General features: G+C 47.6%; 7 protein-coding genes across 7 annotated transcripts; 5 read left to right on the top strand and 2 right to left on the bottom strand.

Moving 5' to 3' along the window:
- Window positions 1-1,204: 1,204 nt before the first annotated feature.
- On the top strand, window positions 1,205-2,678 carry N7447_002211 (O-acetylhomoserine aminocarboxypropyltransferase/cysteine synthase family protein; the record flags this gene model as incomplete). The annotated part of the gene is made up of 4 exons (XM_057226486.1): window positions 1,205-1,251; window positions 1,298-1,796; window positions 1,859-2,427; window positions 2,480-2,678. The coding sequence occupies 4 exons, from the start codon at window positions 1,205-1,207 to the stop codon at window positions 2,676-2,678; spliced, it is 1,314 nt and encodes a 437-aa protein (XP_057090502.1).
- A 442-nt stretch (window positions 2,679-3,120) lies between these two features.
- Window positions 3,121-5,700, bottom strand: N7447_002210 (Nrd1 complex RNA-binding subunit; the record flags this gene model as incomplete). The annotated part of the gene is made up of 4 exons (XM_057226485.1): window positions 5,551-5,700; window positions 5,226-5,471; window positions 3,689-5,029; window positions 3,121-3,621 (listed from the first exon to the last, which is right to left on the bottom strand). The coding sequence occupies exons 1-4, from the start codon at window positions 5,668-5,670 to the stop codon at window positions 3,121-3,123; spliced, it is 2,208 nt and encodes a 735-aa protein (XP_057090501.1). The 5' UTR covers window positions 5,671-5,700.
- A 1,784-nt stretch (window positions 5,701-7,484) lies between these two features.
- cit1 (citrate (Si)-synthase CIT1) lies at window positions 7,485-9,144 on the top strand (the record flags this gene model as incomplete). The annotated part of the gene is made up of 5 exons (XM_057226484.1): window positions 7,485-7,595; window positions 7,660-7,724; window positions 7,789-7,873; window positions 7,936-7,983; window positions 8,038-9,144. The coding sequence occupies 5 exons, from the start codon at window positions 7,485-7,487 to the stop codon at window positions 9,142-9,144; spliced, it is 1,416 nt and encodes a 471-aa protein (XP_057090500.1).
- Window positions 9,145-9,934: 790 nt separating this feature from the next.
- Window positions 9,935-11,186, top strand: N7447_002208 (putative mitochondrial DNA replication protein (Yhm2); the record flags this gene model as incomplete). The annotated part of the gene is made up of 4 exons (XM_057226483.1): window positions 9,935-10,051; window positions 10,105-10,201; window positions 10,339-11,011; window positions 11,132-11,186. The coding sequence occupies 4 exons, from the start codon at window positions 9,935-9,937 to the stop codon at window positions 11,184-11,186; spliced, it is 942 nt and encodes a 313-aa protein (XP_057090499.1).
- A 5,032-nt stretch (window positions 11,187-16,218) lies between these two features.
- hem13 (coproporphyrinogen oxidase) lies at window positions 16,219-17,588 on the bottom strand (the record flags this gene model as incomplete). The annotated part of the gene is made up of 2 exons (XM_057226482.1): window positions 16,219-17,325; window positions 17,379-17,588. 2 exons carry the CDS (start codon window positions 17,586-17,588, stop codon window positions 16,219-16,221), a joined length of 1,317 nt encoding a protein of 438 aa, XP_057090498.1.
- Window positions 17,589-18,241: 653 nt separating this feature from the next.
- On the top strand, window positions 18,242-18,760 carry N7447_002206 (autophagy-related protein 8; the record flags this gene model as incomplete). Its single annotated transcript, XM_057226481.1, has 3 exons — window positions 18,242-18,331; window positions 18,438-18,670; window positions 18,727-18,760. 3 exons carry the CDS (start codon window positions 18,242-18,244, stop codon window positions 18,758-18,760), a joined length of 357 nt encoding a protein of 118 aa, XP_057090497.1.
- Window positions 18,761-19,605: 845 nt separating this feature from the next.
- Window positions 19,606-20,896, top strand: N7447_002205 (putative mitochondrial GTP/GDP transporter Ggc1; the record flags this gene model as incomplete). Its single annotated transcript, XM_057226480.1, has 7 exons — window positions 19,606-19,690; window positions 19,746-19,783; window positions 19,837-19,878; window positions 19,944-20,057; window positions 20,122-20,255; window positions 20,312-20,489; window positions 20,561-20,896. 7 exons carry the CDS (start codon window positions 19,606-19,608, stop codon window positions 20,894-20,896), a joined length of 927 nt encoding a protein of 308 aa, XP_057090496.1.
- Window positions 20,897-21,053: the final 157 nt, after the last annotated feature.

Below are 21,053 nucleotides of genomic sequence, written 5' to 3'. Positions count from 1 at the left end.
AATATGGGGATTATCTCTTGATAGTCACGACAGCCCTTTTGATATGATTATAATTCCTCCAGGATGTGAGAAGATTGTTTTAAAAGAGGAGATGGCAAAAGGCAAGGCTGAACAAGTGGATGAAGCGCTTATTCTTATTGACGAAGAGGAGGAGGAGGAAGCTAAAGCGTCAGGCTACTAGCTGCCTGCTGGATTTCCAGAGTTCCTTGTGCAATGTAACTCTTTCTTTTATCTTTGATCCCCTTATCTAAACTGGCAGTCGTTCCCAAAGTTTAACCTCTGTACTATTCCTTCCTATTTAGGAACATTTGTGTCTGCCATTGTTACTATAATCCCTGAAATCTATAGTATTAGTTATATATGTTAACGTTAGGTTATGTTTATTACGTATCTTACTCGTGATAAAGCGAGGTTAGAATGATAAACACGGAGGGGGAAAGAAGGGTACTTATAACTTGTATAGCCATGGGAAACGTTTGCTGTACGGGCTGAATATCCGCCCTAAGTGCCCTAGAGCGGCGAGCCGCCTGTGCCCGAACCGTGGGCGCGGTGACCACCTTAGACATGTGTATGTTTTTATTTTTGGTTGTTTTTGTATATCTATACAAGAGGTAGACAGCCTTGTAATGTTTTTTTAAGTAGTCTTTTAAGTAGTCTAGGTTTTCTTAGTCTCAGATATTCTGTTCAAAAATATGTCTTGTAAGATATTTTCTCCCCCTTCTCGGTTGTATCGGTAGATGGTAGAAAACGGCGGAAACAAAAGCATAATTGTGCAAGAGACTTTTCTATGTATAACCTGGGGTATTATCTTTTTTTTTAACTTATCCAGTAGAGCTGAAGTTGGCCCATTTATATACTCCGTAAGCAACACTGTCGTTGGGATTTCTCAGGAGAAACATACACTATTCAGATCAAAATAGAGAACAAGTGTAGATATAATGTACGAGGGGACCAAATATAAAGGGTAGATCAAGTTTAAAGGTTAATGAATTTATAGTATTCAAGGCTACAGTACATATTATACCAATTGCATATAAGTCCATAGTCCATAGTATCCAAGTAGTTCATGCAGGCACATATCAATGGAGTATAGCCGAATCACGCCATCTGCACCCCGCTGACTCCCCTCCTCTCGTATTTATTTTCCCTTCTCTTCTTAAAATCTTGCTGTTTCTTCTGAAATTTTGATTTTCATTCTTAAATCATGTCTGAGCAGAATCTCCACTTTGATACTCTGCAGCTTCATGCTGGGTAAGTGTCCGATTACCCCAGAAAGGGCAAATCTAACAGATCAAAGTCATGAGCCTGATTCCGCCACAAACTCACGAGCCGTCCCAATTTATGCGACCAGCTCGTACGTCTTCAATGACTCGGCCCACGGCGCGAGGCTCTTTGGCCTCAAGGAGTTCGGTAACATCTACAGCCGAATCATGAACCCAACTGTCGACGTCTTCGAGAAGCGCATTGCAGCTCTCGAAGGTGGTGTTGCCGCCGTTGCTGCCTCCTCTGGCCAGGCAGCTCAATTCATGGCCATCTCGGCCCTCGCTCATGCCGGAGACAATATCGTCGCCACGAGCAACGTGTACGGTGGCACCTATAACCAGTTCAAGGTGATGTTCCCCCGCCTGGGAATCAATACCAAGTTCGTTCAGGGTGATAAGCCTGAGGATATTGCTGCCGCCATTGATGACCGCACCAAGGCTGTCTACATTGAGTCGATTGGTAACCCCCGCTTCAATGTGCCCGACTTTGAGGCCATTGCCAAGGTTGCACACGACAAGGGTGTTCCCGTTGTGGTATGTTGTTTGGTTTGTTCAAAAAGCATACGAGGATACAAAGCTTACGAATTTTCTTTTAGGTTGATAACACCTTCGGTGCAGGTGGTTACTTTGTTCGTCCAATTGACCACGGTGCCGATATTGTCGTGCACAGTGCTACCAAGTGGATTGGTGGCCATGGTACCACCATTGCTGGAGTCGTAATTGACAGTGGAAAGTTTGACTGGGGAAAGAACGCGGCCCGCTTCCCCCAATTCGTCGAGCCATCAGAGGGCTACCATGGATTGAAGTTCTGGGAGACCTTCGGCTCGCTTGCGTATGCTATCCGAGTGCGCGTTGAGATCCTGCGTGACCTTGGTTCTGCTCTGAACCCCTTCGGTGCCCAACAGTTGATCCTCGGCCTGGAGACTCTGAGTCTGCGCTGCGAAAGACACGCAACTAATGCTATCGCCCTGGCTAGATGGTTGCAGAAGAATGAGAATGTGAGCTGGGTGTCATACCCCGGTCTGGAGGATCACCCTAGCCACGAGCTCGCAAAGAAGTACCTGACCCGCGGCTTTGGTGGTGTTTTGTCTGTGGGCATCAAGGGCGGCGCTACCACTGGTGCTCAGGTCGTTGACAACTTCAAATTGATCTCGAACCTTGCCAAGTATGACTCATTCCCATTCGCTCCCTGAAAGCTTTTTACTAACACATTGCAGTGTCGGCGATTCCAAGACTCTGGCCATCCACCCTTGGTCCACCACCCATGAGCAGCTCACGGAGCAGGAGCGTCGTGACTCCGGTGTGACTGAGGATGGAATCCGCATCTCGGTTGGCACGGAGTACATTGACGATATCATTGCTGACTTTGAGCAGTCCTTCCAGGCCTCAAAGGCTGTGCCGGACCGTACTGCTTGAAGGTTCTGACACATATGTGCATGAAGGAATACAGAAAGAACACTACATAGTGGCATGGTAAAATTAGTCATGACTTACGATACCAATGAATACGTTTACAAGATGAATACACGCAAGACGTTCGTAGATGTCCCATAGGGCAGTCACATGGCCGAGCCGTCAAATTCTTACAATCATAAGGGAAGCTTGAGGTAATGTGAATGATTTGAATTTCTCATAAATTTCGGTTCATCCCGAATGTGTCCTTGTTCAACAGTCGGCGAGACCTGCACAACTTGAAAAATTAAGGTAAGAGAAGTGCACAACGAAAACCTCCATCCGCCAAACGATATGCCTCAAGATAAAAAAAAAAGTTTCAATTCACCCCCAACGCCTTTGCCATGCGCGGTGCGCGCATCCTATTTGGACCATATGCACGCATCAATGAGGAATGAAGAAAAAATCAGTTACCCTGACCACCGGAAGGAGGCTGACTGCCGGGCATACCGGGCTGACCACCCATCATAAATCCAGGAGGCAGCATGGGCATGCTGGCAAAGTTGAAACCGTAGGAAGGAACTGCAGGTGCGGCTCCCTGGTTCATGTTAGGCATTTCAGCTTCACCCATCTGGGGACCACCGTATCCATCACGCTCGGGACGGCGACCGCCGAAACGGGCATCCTGAGGGTTGGGGTTGGTGCGAGTGGAAATTGGGCCCCGTTTGCCGCCAGTGTCAGTGGCGATGCGACGGCTGATAGCCTTGGAGGAGACACCTGCACCGATTTCGATATCGGGCTCCTCAACAATCATTCCAGATTCAATAGGACGTCCACCAGTTCCGCCATACTCCGCGGAAATCATCCACTTACGATCAGCCTCGGTCAGTCGCTCAATCGGAATTATGCTAACTCCAGTCTGGTAGTCGCTGCAGTCACGGGGACCGAAGCCAACACCCCAACGGGTCTACATTGATAAAGTCAGTGAGGTCCAACCACCCACGGAGGGCAAAAAAAAGAAGTAAATAACTTACCCTGAGTTGCATCTCGCCGGTACGGTAAGACTCCATTCCATCACGTGCCTGCATGGCATCGGTGCGGCTAATCATCTTAATAAAAGCGTGACGCTTGTCCACGTTGACAATGCAGGTTTGAACAATTCCGAACTGACCAAAGAGCTGACGCAGGTGAGCCTCCGAGGAGGTGACACCACCAACGAAAAGAGTTCGACTCAAGACTTTGATCATACCCTGACCAATCGAATAGTCCCATTCAATGAACTTGGGTCCAGGGGGAGGCAGATTTGGATCCTTGTTACGAGCAGGCGAAGGCGAACGACGTCTACCACCAGCACGACCTCCAGGGGGGCTACGCTGGCGGTATTCATTACCACGACGGCCACGCGCATCACGGGGGTCTCCACGACGACCAGGCGATTCACCATATTCTCCATAAACAGGGCTGTCGCGACGGCGAGGGGGCGAAGCAGTACGGCGTCTATCCCAGCCCGGAGAACGAGAGCGGCGACGATATCCAGTGGGTGGCGAGCGAGGGTATTCGCGGCCACGATCATCCTTATTCTGGGCGTCCGAGTGACCCCATCCACCAACATTCTGTCCTTGCATTGGGTTGAATCCAGCCATCGGGCCTCCAGGCATCGCAGGCATTCCAGGCATACCGGGCATACCGGACATACCGCCCATGCCATTGTTGTTGGTCATGCTGAAGAGCTGCAGAGCAGTTCCCCACTGGTCCTGAGGGATACCCTGGGCAGCAAGCATCTGAAGAAGTTGAAGCTGTTGTGCCATGGCGGTCGCGTCAGGTGCGGCGGGCTGCGCAGCCTGAGGAAGCATCGCGGTCAATGGGTTCGCGGTAGCCATCGAGATCGGAGTTGCACTCTGACTCTGCGGCTGGAGAGCAGGGTTCTGACCCATGCCGGCCATACCTGCGAAGGGAGGCGCGACAGGTCCACCGGCGCCAAGTGCATTCATGGCAGCGGCCATGTGCGAATTCGGGTCGTTAGCAGGGGTCACAGAGGCCGAGTTGAAAGCACCGAGAGGGTTGGCCGGGGCTGGAGCCGAAGGAGCAGCAGGCGCGGTGGTGTTCTGCTTGGCCATGTCGGCCAAAGCTTTCAGGATGCTCGAGGTATCAGGTGCCGACTGTTGCGGGATTCCGATCGGGTTGGCATTCGGTGCAGGCGATCCTTCGGGGGTGTTCGATTCGACATCTAATGAATTGTGAGCATCGGCGAAATACAGTGCCATCTTTGAGGACTTACTTTGAGCAGCATTGAATTTCTCTTTGAACGAATTGAGCATCGGGGCCGGGAAAGTCGCACCACGTTCCCAGATATCGACCAACTTCTTGATCTTATCCTAAATTGTGACAGGGTATATGTGAGTTACATTTTCGAAACGGTCTGGTCAAGGCAGCATGATCTTCGGATTGAAGTACATCGGGGCAAGGATACAATATGCAAAGCACAAGCCCCAAAACAGGGCTTGGCCATCGCCAAGGCTGCGGGAATGAAGTATGAGGTTTATCATGATACAGGTTTGTCCTATTGCGTACCTTTTGGTCGTGGGGGGCGTTATTGATAATATCCGTCATCAAGATAGGCAAAAGATCAGTGACACGCTTGACACCGGCGGCGAAAGTTCCATCAGGCGCATCGCCTCCAGGAACCTGGCCGGCCTTGCGTGCGGCCTCTACCCACTGTCGAGTTACTGAGTCTACCACATAGAGCACACCCAGCTTGTGGGAGCCCGGGGCCTTCTTGAAGTGAGTGTAAATTTTCTGAATGAGAACTGATTCATTCTGTGTGCAGGGTTAGCATATCATCGATCACGTCGGGACCAATGAGATGAATCAATCGACCAAAAGGGGACAAGCGTACCTGCACGTTGGCATTGCACAAGTTTGTGATGCCACCAATCTTTGAGCCGGATACGCCAGGCGGCTTGAGTGCCAGCATGGATTGGAGAAGATTCTCCAGTTCAGCTACTGCGGAAGACATGGCGGGAAATACTACCGTTAAGTCCACTTGGGAAGGGGAGTCGCAAAAGGAAGAATGAAAAGAGTTCCCAGTCAAGGCTTTATGCAGATGGGAAGAAGGAATCGATAGGTCCCGGCTACTGCGCTTTTGTGACGCGACGGACAATCTCTCAGTATGCAAAAAAAAAAAATATATGTTTAATCGAGTCCCTGGCGATTCTTCACTACAGACTCCACGAGCGCATTCACTGTCGACCAGAGAATAGCCGCCTACAGCTGGAATACAGCCTAGCGATATTGATGAAGGCTGCCTGGCGCCGAGTACGAGAGTACGGGGAGTACGGGAGATGTACAGCCTAGAGCGTCTTTTTTTTTGCAGTGAGATCCCAGAGAAAAACCAGATCAGGGTTTACGGAGTCCAAGAGAGGATCCAGTGAATTCCAGCGGAGTCAGCGGATGAACTGAGGCCGAGAAACTGATGAAATCGAAGGGAAGAAGGATGCTGGGGGAAGATGAGGATGAATGGAAAGATCATCGAAAGGGAGAGCAGACTCTGCGACCTTAGCTCCTATCATGGATCACGTGCTGATTGTGACTTTGCGTCTTTGGTTCTTATCCGCACCCGGATGGATTCGATCTTTATATCTGGCCAAGTCGATGAAAAGCCGTACAAAAGCCCCAAAGAGAGGCCGAGGAGAGTGTTATCAAATGATATTTATTAAGCCCTCGGTTCAATCTTCCGTTTAAAGCTTTCAAATATTTGACCTTGAATGATGAAGTCTTACATTTGTTTTTACAGTCTTTAATTTCTTGTTATTATTCAGTTACATGGCCGAGAGGAATGAATTTTCCATTAAGATAAACAGGTTGTTAAACGACTTTGACTGGAAATCAAGGACCTTTTGGTTCCAATATACAACATACGAAGTAGATATATCAAACAATAACTAAAGCATATGTACAAAGGTATAGTTACTGACCATTGAGCCGAGGGACCCGTGGGCATCCCATCCCTTTTTACCATGTTTCTGCCATTGTAGACCGCCCTGTAGCTTCCGACCTCGGTGAACCATTTCAGAAATGCCGTACAGCATATGCATCTTGTCAACGATAGTCCTAAGAGTTACTATAGTTATACAACTATATCTAGTTGTGGATCAAATGCACTATGACATATACGTATCTACACACAGTCCATGGATATATATACATACTAAATCCATCTGATAAGCTCCGAGGGTTTCCATATCGGACGGATGGCGGCACGGATAAAATGGCGACTTCCCGACGTCACTGCCTGCCACTTATACCTGTATTTGCATTACCCTCGAAATTTGGAAACGGAACCGGGGCAGAATACCCACGGGGGGATTCGATTACGTATGTGTCAATTATTAGAATTAATACATAGTTAAGTTAGTTAGTTATACATATTAACTTAACTATCTAGTTATCACATATATAACATATAGCATTACTATAATATAATAGAAAAGAACACATATCCTTAAAACAAACTCCGTATTTCGTAATCTACGTATAGAATCACGATCTGCCGGCAGCCCGAGCCCGTGCTCTTCCGTTGGGGGGAACCTTGGTAAAAAAAAAAAAAAGAATTACAGAGCTATATGGCTGACTGAGCTTCCACGGGGTCCCGAAAGCCCCAGTTACCGTAACAACGGTACCGGGTGTAATACGGTCAAATGGGAAAAAACCGAGAAAATTCCAGGCGCAAAAGAGCTTCTCCCTGAATTCTTTCCTTTCTTTCTTCTTCCCCCCCAGGCTTGTTGACCACTTCTCCATATCCCCCATCCCATATATCCTGTCTGATTCGACATGGCTTCTTCCCTCAGAATCGGTTCTACCGCTCTCCGGTCTTCCATCGCGAAGCCGGTGCAGTCCGCTGCCTTCAATGGCGTGCGCTGCTACTCTTCCGCTAAGGTTAAGGTATGATGCTTGTTCAATTTCAACCAAATTTCAATGGAATGCTAACCTAGTTTAAATTGCTTAGTCCCTCAAGGACACCTTCGCCGACAACCTGCCCGCCGAGATCGAGAAGGTCAAGAAGCTCCGCAAGTATGTGACGCGCCCCTGCATTCGAAATCAAACAATAGCTGATCATAGTATTCAATCGTTTCAGGGAGCACGGTAGCAAGGTCATTGGTGAGGTTACCCTCGACCAGGCCTACGGTGGTGCCCGCGGCATCAAGTCCCTCGTTTGGGAGGTAAATTGAGAAATCCGACCTCTGGCAAATGATAGACGCTAACCTGATTTTTTTTCTTCCAGGGTTCCGTCCTCGACTCTGAGGAGGGTATCCGTTTCCGTGGCTACACTGTACGTATTCCTCGATTCAGATATCGTCTAATGATTGCTCACTGACATTTCTAGATCCCCGAGTGCCAAAAGCTCCTGCCCAAGGCTCCCGGTGGTGAGGAGCCCCTGCCTGAGGGTCTCTTCTGGCTTCTGTTGACCGGCGAGATCCCCTCCGAGCAGCAGGTCCGCAACCTGTCTGCCGAGTGGGCTGCCCGCTCCGATGTCCCCAAGTTCGTTGAGGAGCTCATCGATCGTTGCCCCAACACCCTCCACCCCATGGCTCAGTTCTCTCTGGCCGTGACCGCTCTCGAGCACGAGTCTGCCTTCGCCAAGGCCTACGCCAAGGGTGTCAACAAGAAGGAGTACTGGACCTACACCTTCGAAGACTCCATGGACCTCATCGCCAAGCTTCCCACCATTGCTTCCCGCATCTACCGCAATGTCTTCAAAGATGGCAAGGTCGCCCCTGTCCAGAAGGACAAGGATTACTCCTTCAACTTGGCCAACCAGCTTGGCTTCGGCGGCAACAAGGACTTTGTTGAGCTGATGCGTCTCTACCTGACCATCCACTCCGACCACGAGGGTGGTAACGTCAGCGCCCACACCACCCACTTGGTTGGCAGTGCTCTGAGCTCCCCCATGCTCTCTCTGTCCGCTGGTCTCCAGGGTCTTGCCGGTCCCCTTCACGGTCTCGCTAACCAGGAGGTCCTGAACTGGATCACCAAGATGAAGGAGTCCGTCGGCAGCGACATCAGTGACCAGTCCATCAAGGATTACCTCTGGGCCACCCTTAACAGCGGCCAGGTCGTCCCCGGTTACGGTCACGCCGTTCTGCGCAAGACTGACCCCCGTTACGTCTCCCAGCGCGAGTTTGCTCTCCGCAAGCTTCCCGATGACCCTCTGTTCAAGTTGGTCAGCCAGGTCTACAAGATCGCCCCCGGCGTTCTGACCGAGCACGGCAAGACCAAGAACCCCTACCCCAACGTCGATGCCCACTCTGGAGTTCTCCTCCAGTACTACGGTTTGACCGAGGCTAACTACTACACTGTCCTGTTCGGTGTGTCCCGTGCCATTGGTGTCCTGCCCCAGCTGATCATCGACCGTGCTCTTGGCATGCCCATTGAGCGCCCCAAGTCTTTCAGCACTGAGGCCTACGCCAAGTTGGTCGGTGCTAAGCTTTAAGCGCATGACTTTTTCCCATCCCTTTTTTTAATATCACCCTTGGGGCCCGTTTAAAACCTGCGTTAGACATTTGTATTATCTCCTTTTGTTTGACCGAGAAGAGTCTTTGGTTATTTTCATGTATGATAGGGACTTGATCGGTTCGAGCGGGCCTTGTAACAGAACTTCCATGTCAAATCATTTTATGATCTTATAGAAATCGGCGATATATTCCGTCATACTCCGTATATCAAAAGCCACAAAATTATCGGGACTTAGGTGTACGTAGAATATCTACACGGTCTCAAGGCTACCTGTGTTGAATCGATCACATGCGGGATATTGTTGGGAACAACTCAACGATTGTCCCCCACATGTCAACCTATAGATAATATCTACTTGGAAGCAATTTACAATAGAGATGGAGGTATACAATTGTATATTAGATGTGAAATTAAAAGATATTCTTATAAAATTATATATAAATCAAAATAATTAAATATGATATTCTATGAGCTCCGAATGGTAGGTGGATTCCGTCCGCAGCTGGTATGGGAGGTACCGAGTACCCAATGGTATGAGTGGAAACTCTGGAGATCAGATGTACTAGGTACTAATTGTCCCCCAGCTTACTCAATTCAATTCCCCGACCCTATAAGACAATTTTCTCCCTACTCTCTCTTTCCACTTCCTACACACTTGCAATCTATCCTCTTTCGACTTTCTTAGTCCTCCCCTTCCTTCTTTAAACGCACGAAGCCCCCTTATATCCCTTGGTCAGGGCCCCTTTCAGCGCATCCCTCATCCCAGAATGTCTACAACTACGTCCAAGGCCTCGGCCCCTACGCTCGAGAAGAAGCCCGTCAAGTTCAGCAACTTGTTGCTGGGCGCAGGATTGAACTTGTTTGAGGTTACATCACTGGGACAGGTACGACTTACTTCAATGATTAATCTAGTACACAATGGCTAACCATCCTGAAGCCGCTGGAGGTGATCAAGACAACCATGGCCGCAAATCGGGGCGATAGCTTCGCGGGCGCTATGGGTCGGATTTGGGGCCGTGGCGGCATTTTCGGTTGTAAGTGTCCATTCAATACCCGCTTTCAAATCTATTCAATACCCGCTTCCAATTTTCCCCGACTTCTCCAGCTAGCGCGTGGGGGTGGACCCGCCAGATATGATGAACTTGAACTAATTGCGAGATCGGATGTTTAGACTACCAGGGACTCATTCCGTGGGCCTGGATTGAGGCATCCACCAAGGGTGCGGTTCTCCTCTTCGTCGCCTCCGAAGCCGAATACTACGCCCGCTCCTTCGGTGCCAATGACTTCGTCTCCGGTATCAGCGGTGGTATGGCTGGCGGTGTCGCTCAGGCCTACGCTACTATGGGTTTCTGTACCTGTATGAAGACGGTCGAGATTACCAAGCACAAGTTGGCCGCCACCGGTGCTAAGCCTCCCGGCACCTTTGCGACCTTCATGGATATCTATCGCAAGGAGGGTATCCGCGGTATCAACCGCGGTGTCAACGCCGTTGCCATTCGCCAGACTACCAATTGGGGTTCCCGTTTCGGTCTGTCCCGTCTCGCCGAGTCGGCTATCCGCAAGGTTGCCAACAAGGAGGAAGGCGCCAAGCTGTCTGCCGGAGAAAAGATCTTGGCTTCCAGTCTTGGTGGTGGTCTGTCCGCCTGGAACCAGCCGATCGAGGTTATTCGTGTCGAGATGCAGAGCAAGACCCCCGACCCTAACCGCCCCAAGAACTTGACCGTCGGCAAGACTTTCAAGTACATCTACGATAGCAACGGCATCCGTGGCCTCTACCGTGGTGTGGCTCCCCGTATCGGCCTAGGCATCTGGCAAACCGTCTGCATGGTTGCTCTTGGTGACATGTAAGTGTTTTGCTTCCCCATTCTCCACACTTTCCCTCCTTATTCTGTCGTCATGATCCACCTTTCCTTTTTTTTCCATGTGAAACCTCGGGTTAACCAGATCTCCTTTCTACCGAACAGGGCCAAAGAAGCAGTCGAAAAACTGACCGGCGAGAGTGTCACCGCGAAGCACTAAAGAAGGTTTGAGATACCCTTCTGTCGTGTAGTGGTTTTCGGAATGGAAGTTTTGTTTTTAGTCTAGACGTATTTGCTCATATAACTTCATAATGAGTCTGGTCCTATGGACAGACCCGATACCCATTGAATACATTTGCGGCTTTCAGCTTTTACTCAGATTTCTTTTCTTCACTTTCTTAAAATGTATCGATCTAGCCATATTTTATGCAGGTCACTTCGCATCCCAATTGAACACCGGAACTACAATTCCGATTTACATGTACATGCACAATATACCTTACTCGAAGCATGAATTTAACTCCCCGAACCTTTGATTCCGACAGCCGAACCCCAGACCAAAAGAATCTTCCGATATTCGGTGCGTAAATCGGCCATTTTCACCCTCCAGCCCGTTGATTGATGACAATAAACAGAAAGGATCTAATGCCTGTCACGACATCCCTTAGATTGGTTGCAGAGTTTACGCTAGATGGTTTATCAATGCCACTCTTGCATGACACTTACGGTATGTAGCATCTACTCCGTGTAGCGGGCCAATGGCCACGGGTTTTAACGACCTCGGCTTATGGAAATTACAACACGCATGGAATCCCGCCTGCCCGTCGGCCACTCCGTATGCAATATATTATATACTAGGGGTCTGATATATAATCTGGCCAAATTGTCGAGATAATTCCGGGCTGATCATTTCACATGCTTTTTGTACAAGGTAGCATCTGTCAAGGATTATGTACTGTGCCATGTTTTCTTACTTTTTTTTCTTTTTTGTTCATGTAGCCCTAATCTACTCGATCATTCATCAAATTGGTAAGATGGCCGAGTTGGTCTAAGGCGCCAGGTTAAGGTATACCTTGACTCTACAACTAGCAATAGTTTCCTGGTCTCGCAAGAGGCGTGGGTTCGAATCCCACTCTTATCATAACTTTTTGTTTTTATTTATTCCACCTTAGTATGTCAGTCTTTTCTGCTTGCGGTTTTGTTTTTTTTTAAAAAAAAAAAATAGGTGAATGATAGGGTATATGATCATAATCACTTAAAGTACTGCCTGATGTAGTTTGAGAATTCCTAGGCGGAAATTTTGCCACATATACACATTTTTAGCAATCAGATGATTGTAAGACTTTTTGACTGTTGATTATATATATATATATAGGTAATTTGTGGCATATTCGCGGTGATATCTTGCCCACGTCTAGTTATAAATGTAAGAAATGTATAGACTACCCCTAACACATAGTCATCTACATTGCCTGGTTTAAGTATAGTAGGGTTATGTTTTTCTCGTCCAGTAGATCATAGATAAAGCGGTGCCCGTAGGCATGGAGTAGGGTCAGAATATACACGTAGGTACAGTACATTGATGCTACACCCCTGTGACTACAGTAGTGATAATATTCGTCTTAAATCCCTGCATTCCCGAAGAACAAAATGGGTTCAGCCTTGCAGCCCATGCGTGTGGCTATAATCGATACAACGATGCCGCCACTGCTCACTGCCTATGCCGTGTCCCTCCTGCAATCCATCATCTGCGGACAAGTGAGTCCAGCCGCGTACTGACACACAACCCATGTCCCCTACCACCACATCTTATCCCACACGGTCTTTGCCTTGCTGCCCCGGAGAATGGGGCTAGGAATGTACCACTTCAATACAAACTATATACCTTCACAGAGATCCAGAGCATAATCTAGGATCAAAAGGCAGTATAGTCTTCACTGCAGTTCATCATCATAAAGGTCAGATATATGCTTCCTAGCCAGGTCTCGAAGTCCTAACCTCAGCCCCGATATTATAATGCTCGCAACGATTCCATTTAGATTCCGAGAGATGATCTCTGTAACTTCATCAGGGATACACCCCCGGAGATAGAATCTGTCACCCGACTAGAGAACCACTCTAAGTGTATTCGTGGACTCCATTACCGGCGTTGCTGGCGCGCGAATCCCATGGCATCGAACCTAACACTCGGGTTCACTATCCGCCCAATCGAGTTCGTATTGCTTTGTCCACCCGGGGGACGATGAACCAGTGAAGAAAATATATGTTAGTAACCTCGGCTTGGTAACCCTGCGTGCAAAGAAGTAAGATGTCTTTACGGGGGGCGTAGCCTTAACGGATGTCCTCGAGGTCTGCGCGGACCCACGCATAGTAACAACAGACCCACACAGAACGTGGATAGTAGAGATCGAGGACTCCTGTAGGAAAATAATACGGAGGTCAAGGATGCCGGGTAGGTGACAGATGAATCTCTCATATCTACAAAACGGTGTTATGCTTCACAATCGAACCAACCGCTAGTGGAGTCCCTAGACCGCCCATCTTTCGAAGGTCTCTAAATAGGGCGACACAATGCGATCTAGAGCATGCTCACCTTTTATTTTGATAATTAATACCCATCATTCAATACAATTTAGCGATTTCCCAGACTTACACGCCCGGTGAATCATTCGACCAACAACCAACCAATCCCAGCAATACCGGAGGTCAATAATAAGACGTTTCATATCATGAGAGGAAGGATGCTTGCGTATCACGGCGCGGTATCGCACCAAGGCAAGCACAGAGGATCAAAATGAATGTGTTTATTTCGATCCCTCTTTAACAGGAGTTACAGACATTTCATCCTTTCCAATTATGTGGATTTTGGAAACCATTGCGCATTATCCTCAAATTTCCACCGGTACTATTCCTCGTGCCCTAATTTCCCATTTCAGGGGATAATATGGAGAGGTCCAGAACGGGAGTATTTTATTTTGTGCTTTGATTCATAGTCTGTATATGTCTACAGGAGGCTCCTATTAGATCCCGTTCATGTAGCCATAGTCTTCTCTTCCTTTCATCCAATTGGTAAGATGGCCGAGTTGGTCTAAGGCGCCAGGTTAAGGTATACCTTGACTCCACAACTAGCAATAGTTTCCTGGTCTCGCAAGAGGCGTGGGTTCGAATCCCACTCTTATCATATTCTTTTTGTCTTTTTGTCCTTTTGTTCAGTTCACCTTGATATAAGGCTTTCATTGACTTGATTGGTTCTTTTTTTTTTTTTTTTACTGTGGTGTGATGGGGTGGGTGGTTGAGAATTGTAAGGTTGAATCCCTATCAAAATCAGCTCTTGTTCGCCAGGTTGACGAGTGAAATTTATATAGATGCTGTCTTTTTCGAGGTTAGACGCTTTTTAATACTATTGACTGTTTCTTTCTTCCTGAGAATGATCAAGATCTTAGGAATCTCCTTAATTATATCTCCAAAAGTTGCACATTTCAAGCCTTTTTCTGCGGTTTAGCTATAAAACCGAGAGATGAGCGAGAAGATATCTACAAGATCCAAAAAGAATACCCAAGGAGACTGCACGAGGCTGCACGAGCTGGCTATTCTGGTGTAATATACATTGTAGGACAAACGAATAAATGTTTTTCAGTCCACATTGTCTTGTGTCATGGTGCCCATGAGTGAGAAGATATCAATTACACTACAGAGCAACGCTTAAACCTTGCAACTCATCTAAAACAAGATCAACGATAAAGAATATACTGGCATGGCGCCATATATGTCGGGGTTGGACATTTTATTTCACCCTGTGCGATACCTCTGGAAGAGAAATGTGAAGTATAAAGCTTCTGCTTATATGCCCGAGGCTCTCTCCCTTTTCATTTACTTCTCCATTTCCATACCCAGGGAGCTCAATGATAAACTACAAAGTGATTCATGTCAGTACTGCGCTTTTGTGTTGTTGGGTTTACAAACTTATAAACTCTTCGACGTCATCTATATCCCAAGACCTCAATGGCCATCAATAAATCAATATTGTACTTACTCCGCCGTCACAGATCACATGTTATACATTGACAAGTCGTTTTGCATATTGTAAGCCGTTTTATCGCCCCTTATTCTATCTTTTGCAGCTACTTCTTCTTATCACTCTAGCCATGGCATTAACAAAAAGAAGAAATATCCGAAAAACATCTAAAAATATCTACTAAAAAGAACTAACAAGGCCACATAAGTGGCCAACTATTATTGTACATCTTATCCATTCTTCGGGTACTCTACCTTGACCTGTGGATAGATTTTGTTCTAATAAATTACTTTGTTCCTAGATCATAATACTAGGAGCATTCAATATAGTCAGGCTTAGAGGGCTATTATATTCAACACTCACCACCAAGCTACCTATGATGACACATTCCACAGAGGAGCATCGGTTACAGTTTCAATATACCTTTTTACATTGAGATTGCCATTGCCATATATATAGACCCGAGGGCTTCGAATGGAAAATTATAAAGCATTGCATTGAGAACGTTTCATGGAGAAGATGCCCTGAACATCTCGCCCCAACAGCCACTGCTATACAAAGCGGTCTCCATTACCCACCTCTATACATCAAGCTCTAAACTGCATGCTTTTCTGTGGGTGGGCCGTTCTTCTTTCCTTATACCCACCCACCCCGGCGCATGCTAGAGTTGATATAATGTCAAAAATTCAAAATCAATGTTTGACATGTTGTTAGCTATTTCAACTCGGGTATATGTGGATTTTCTTGTATCTATGCTATCTAGTTATAGAAATATAAGCTAAAGGGAGGTGCTCAGGGATGTATATACTGGACGCACCCAAAAATGAAGAAACTTTTTTTCCCCGAACCCTCCACACCAGCTGCACTAAAAAGCAAGTGATATGAATAAAAAGAAAAAGAATATGATAAGAGTGGGATTCGAACCCACGCCTCTTGCGAGACCAGGAAACTATTGCTAGTTGTGGAGTCAAGGTATACCTTAACCTGGCGCCTTAGACCAACTCGGCCATCTTACCAATTGGATGGGAAAAAGAGAATACTATGGCTACATGAACGGAAAAGACCGCCCTGTTTATGTTCATATCCTCCGTAGGGGTTAGGTCCAGCGTGCCACTAACTGTAGAGATATCCTTAATAATTATTCACATTTCGTCTAAATGTTTTTTTTGTTAGGTAGTATACATATATAAATCAAGAAAACACCATAATACATCCTATACTAAACATGGCATATGAATCATGCCCACTGCCGGGGGTGTCGCAGCACATCCATAAGCTCTTTCTCCTTGGTCTTATCCTCTGCCAGATCATCTTCATCCACGGGCATGTTCTCTGTCCTTGTGCCAGAAACAGGGTCCATGTAGGCCCAGCTAGCAGTACGTGGGAGACTCATCAAGATACTCTCAATGCGGGCATTGGGTGTGCGCAAGCCAAAACTAGTTCCGCGATCATAGACAAGGTTGAACTCCACGTAGCGGCCCCGACGAAGCTGCTGCCACTCCTTTTGTTCTGGGGTGTACAACATGTCTTTGCGTCGCTCAATGATGGGCACATAGGAAGGAAGGAAAGACGCCAGACCGTCCGAAACGAAGGAGAACAGTGTCTCCTGCGGGTTGGAGGAGGAACCGGCGGAAGTTTGAAGGAAGTTGGCGTCGAGGTCATCGAAGAAGATACCTCCAACGCCACGGCATTCGCCACGGTGGGGAATGTAGAAGTACTTGTCACACCAGGACTTGAACTTGGGGTAGTATGTAGCATCGTGGCGGTCGCATGTATCCTTAATGGTCTTGTGGAAGTGCTGAGCATCCTCCGGGAAGAGGTAGGTCGGGGTCAGATCCGTGCCACCGCCGAACCACCAGTTTTTGTCCCCGTTGATAGGGTCCTTGGGATCCGACGTTTCGAAGTATCGGTAGTTGAGATGCACCGTTGGAGCCATGGGATTGTGTGGGTGCAGGACCAGCGAGAGACCGGCGGCAAAGAAATCTAGCGAGTCCACATCTGAGCCAACAAAGGACTTGTGATCGGCCCGCATCTTCTCAATGGCTGGCTTGGGTAATTTGCCGTACACCACGGAGACATTGACACCCGCCTTCTCGAAGACGTTCCCGTCCTGTAGCACACACGAAATGCCGCCGCCGCCATTGGGGCGCGACCAGGTATCGGTCTTAAATTGTTGCCCATCGATTCTGCCTAGTTCCTCGATAATCTTCTGCTGGTGTTGCTTGATGAGCTTTTCCATCCGTAACCGCATTGGCGAGGACTCGTTGATTTTCGATGACTGCTTCAGGGCATCATCCACTTCCACCATGGATGGAGCATCGAGTTCCGTGACTTCTTCGGTCATCTGGAATATATGAGCAAATGGATTTCCCTGGGGTTTGAAACGTCATGCCATACCATTGAGTATAGAATTGCACCGATGAAAGGCACACCAAAGGCGAGGCGCAAATATGGTCTCCAGACAGTGAATGGCTTCGGTTCACGCGGATTCTGCCCAGTAGAGTATCCACGGAATGAGGGTCCAACTCGACGACCAGCAATACGAGTGCTTTGCGTAGACAACTGTCCAAGCGACCTCCGCAGAGGCGCGTATGATCGGGTGGCCATTTTTGGAATAGGATTGGCTGCGCGATTGCCCAGCATAAAGTATCAAAAGGTTAATGGTCAAAAGCGACTGAGTGATAACCAGCACTTGTACAAAGAATGATTTGAGGAAGAAGTTGAATTGAGTCAACAATTCAGCAAAATACCACGCAACCTCGGTCTCAAATCGTACGACTTTCCTAGAGCTGAGTTTGATCTGTTTGGCTGGATGAGATAAGCACGATAAGCCCCGGAATTGAAATAGGCAGCACCGGGGCAATACATGTAAGCTCCGGTATTGGTAAGATTGGTTTTTGATATTAAAGATCTGACTACTCCGTAGTATATTGAGAGATATCTCTTTATTGTAGATTAATATATGTCTTTGCTATTCACGTGAGCCCCTCAAAGCATCTGATTTCTGCCGCGTGATCGCTGACTCACCGCCTATGGATCCCGTGATGGTATTACCGTAACGTCAGCGGGGGAGGTCGCCTTGTCATCCTCTATCACCCCTCTCCATCTCTCTCTTTCTACTTTCTGCAAGATACTTTACATCCAGGGCTTCTCATCAAGAAGTCACTACTGCTACCACCACCTTCATACTAGAGCTTTCTAGTGTTTTGATCTTACTCTCCACCCGACCCGCTCTCACTTATCAACCCTTATCAGTCACGATGCGATCCAAGTTCAAGGACGAGCACCCCTTCGAGAAGCGAAAGGCTGAGGCTGAGCGCATCCGTCAGAAATATGCCGATCGCATTCCTGTGAGTATCTTTGATTCCCAGGGGGTTTTCCCCGATGGTGTTGGTTGCAACCAACCTCTCAGACCCTCACCGCTTGTTTGGTAGCTAACAGACTTTCAACCTACAGGTCATCTGCGAGAAAGTCGAGAAGTCGGATATTGCCACCATCGACAAGAAGAAGTACTTAGTGCCGGCCGACCTCACCGTGGGACAGTTTGTTTATGTGATTCGCAAGCGCATAAAGCTCTCCCCCGAGAAGGCCATCTTCATCTTCGTTGATGAGGTCCTCCCTCCAACCGCTGCGCTCATGAGCAGCATTTACGAAGAACACAAGGACGAAGATGGGTTCTTGTACATCACGTATGTTTTCCCTGCTTTTCTTTTGTTAGATGAAATCATACTGACATAACGGTTAGATACTCGGGCGAGAACACTTTCGGTGACCTGTAGAGGTTGTCTAGTCTCTCTCATTTGCTTTGCTGTTCCGTCACTTGAACCCGCATGGGTGAGTCAATGATGGATGAACGGACAGGCGAGAAGGCTTCTGCGACCTTGGGATACTGGTTTTGGGTCACTGGCGTTTCATTCGGGTGTTCTGCGCATTTTCTAGCTTTGCTTGGCAACCATGCTCTTTCGCTGCAACTACAATCATTAAGAGCCTTCTCTGGTGGTAATATTCTGGGATTCCGTTGCCAATTTTTTTTATATTTTACGTCTTGGTTGTTCCGAGCAATGGAGTACCAACCTGGAAACAAACCACAGATCAGGCTAGATAAAGTGTTTACACTGAAGAGCAATATGATTTCTTTAGCCATACATTTCCTCTAGGGAAGTACTTAAGAGCCTACATCTCTACTGTATACAGTACCCAAATGGCTCCTCGTCAGCATGGAATATACAAGATATTTACACGTAGTTTGGCATTTTTATTTCCTACAATCCGGATGTTGAATTGTAGGAATTCATTTTAGTCACTTTCACCCGTCTTATTCCGGTGCGGTTTTTCATTCCTATTTTCATACTGGTTATTTACAAGGGAAAATGAGTGTATAACTGTGGAGTTATATTTTAGAAAGAGATATAATTTACTTAATACCTCTATCCCCAAATCCCCTAGTTACTATCATCTACTCCATACTATAGATCCTCCTTGGCTCTCCGATGGCGGCTCCAAAACGGGACTAGTGCCAAATCCCTCGATAAAATTTAACTCCGAGCACATGTTCCTGAATTGAATCCATCGGCGTTTTCATTCTCTAGCTTTGTCTTTTTTTTGGATTTCTTTATTAGAAAATATGTCTCCCGCTATTGTCCCCAGTGCTGGCACTGCCTCTACAGATGTCAAGAAGGAGTCTGCCACTGCTCGTCTCCTCGGTTCCGGTAAGTCGTCAGATGTTCAAAACACAAACTCATTACTGACTCATGATTCTTCTAGGCTCTGCCGGTATTGCTGAGCTGTTGATCTTCCACCCCGTACGATCTTCTTCGAGTCGAGAGCCATTGTGACTAGACACTGACGTCCATAGGTTGATACCACCGCCAAGCGATTGATGAGCAACCAAACCCGGGTGAGATTCGGATTGTTTACAAACGAAGGTGTATTCTATTGCTTTGCTGACTGGGTCCTTGACAGATTGCCAACGTTGCCGCCTTCAAGCAGGTTGTCTTCAGAGAGCACGTCAATGCCACAATCGGTCGCAAGTTCACCTCTCTGTTCCCCGGTCTGGGATACGCTGCCGGTTACAAGGTTCGTGACTCCTATCGACAGAAGAATGTGAGAACAACCAGCTCATACCATTTCAAATCTATAGGTCCTCCAGCGCATCTACAAGTATGGTGGTCAGCCTTTCGCACGCGATTACCTCGCTAAGCACCACGGTGCTGACTTCGATAATGCATTTGGCAAGGGTACCGGAAAGGCCATTATGCACGCCACTGCTGGAAGGTAAGAACAATTAAACAAATTGGGCACGAGAATTCATCTGACTCGAAACCTTTTAGTTTGATCGGCATTGGAGAGATCGTTCTGCTCCCTCTGGATGTTCTTAAGATTAAGCGTCAGACTAACCCCGATGCCTTCCGTGGCCGTGGCCTTTTCAAGATTGTTGCCGATGAGGGTATGGGTCTGTACCGTGGTGCTGGCTGGACTGCCGCCCGTAACGCTCCTGGCTCCTTCGCTGTATGCTTTTTCCCGCCCCTTTTTTCTGCCCCAGTCTGTCATCACTGAACCGCTACTAACTTTTGTTACAGCTCTTCGGTGGATCTGCTTTCGCCAAGGAAAAGATATACAAGCTGACCGATTACAACACTGCCACTTGGGGCCAGAACTTCGTCGCCTCAGTCTGCGGTGCTAGCGCCTCCCTGGTCGTCTCCGCTCCCCTCGATGTCATCAAGACCCGTATCCAGAACCGCAACTTCGAGAACCCCGAGTCCGGCTTCAAGATCGTCTCCACGATGCTTAAGAACGAGGGCCCTACCAGCTTCTTCAAGGGTCTGACCCCCAAGCTGTTGATGACAGGTCCCAAGCTTGTCTTCAGCTTCTGGCTGGCACAGACTTTGATTCCCGCTTTCGGTCAAGTTGTATAGAGACCATGTTTTATAATTGTTGCATCCCCCCTCTTATTTCTCCTTTCTTGGGCTAGGTTAGCCTAGACTTTTGTATTTTTCATAGACATGTTTTATTTCTTGAGGGGATCTACTTAGGTAGCTTACATTTTCCGAATGCGACGAACTCAATCTCTAC

Source organism: Penicillium robsamsonii (genome assembly GCF_028829455.1).
Source record: "Penicillium robsamsonii strain IBT 29466 chromosome Unknown utg000001l_segment0_segment0, whole genome shotgun sequence".
Taxonomy (NCBI): domain Eukaryota; kingdom Fungi; phylum Ascomycota; class Eurotiomycetes; order Eurotiales; family Aspergillaceae; genus Penicillium; species Penicillium robsamsonii.
Note: the sequence above shows the minus strand (reverse complement) of the source record. Positions and strands in the feature narration are given on the sequence as shown.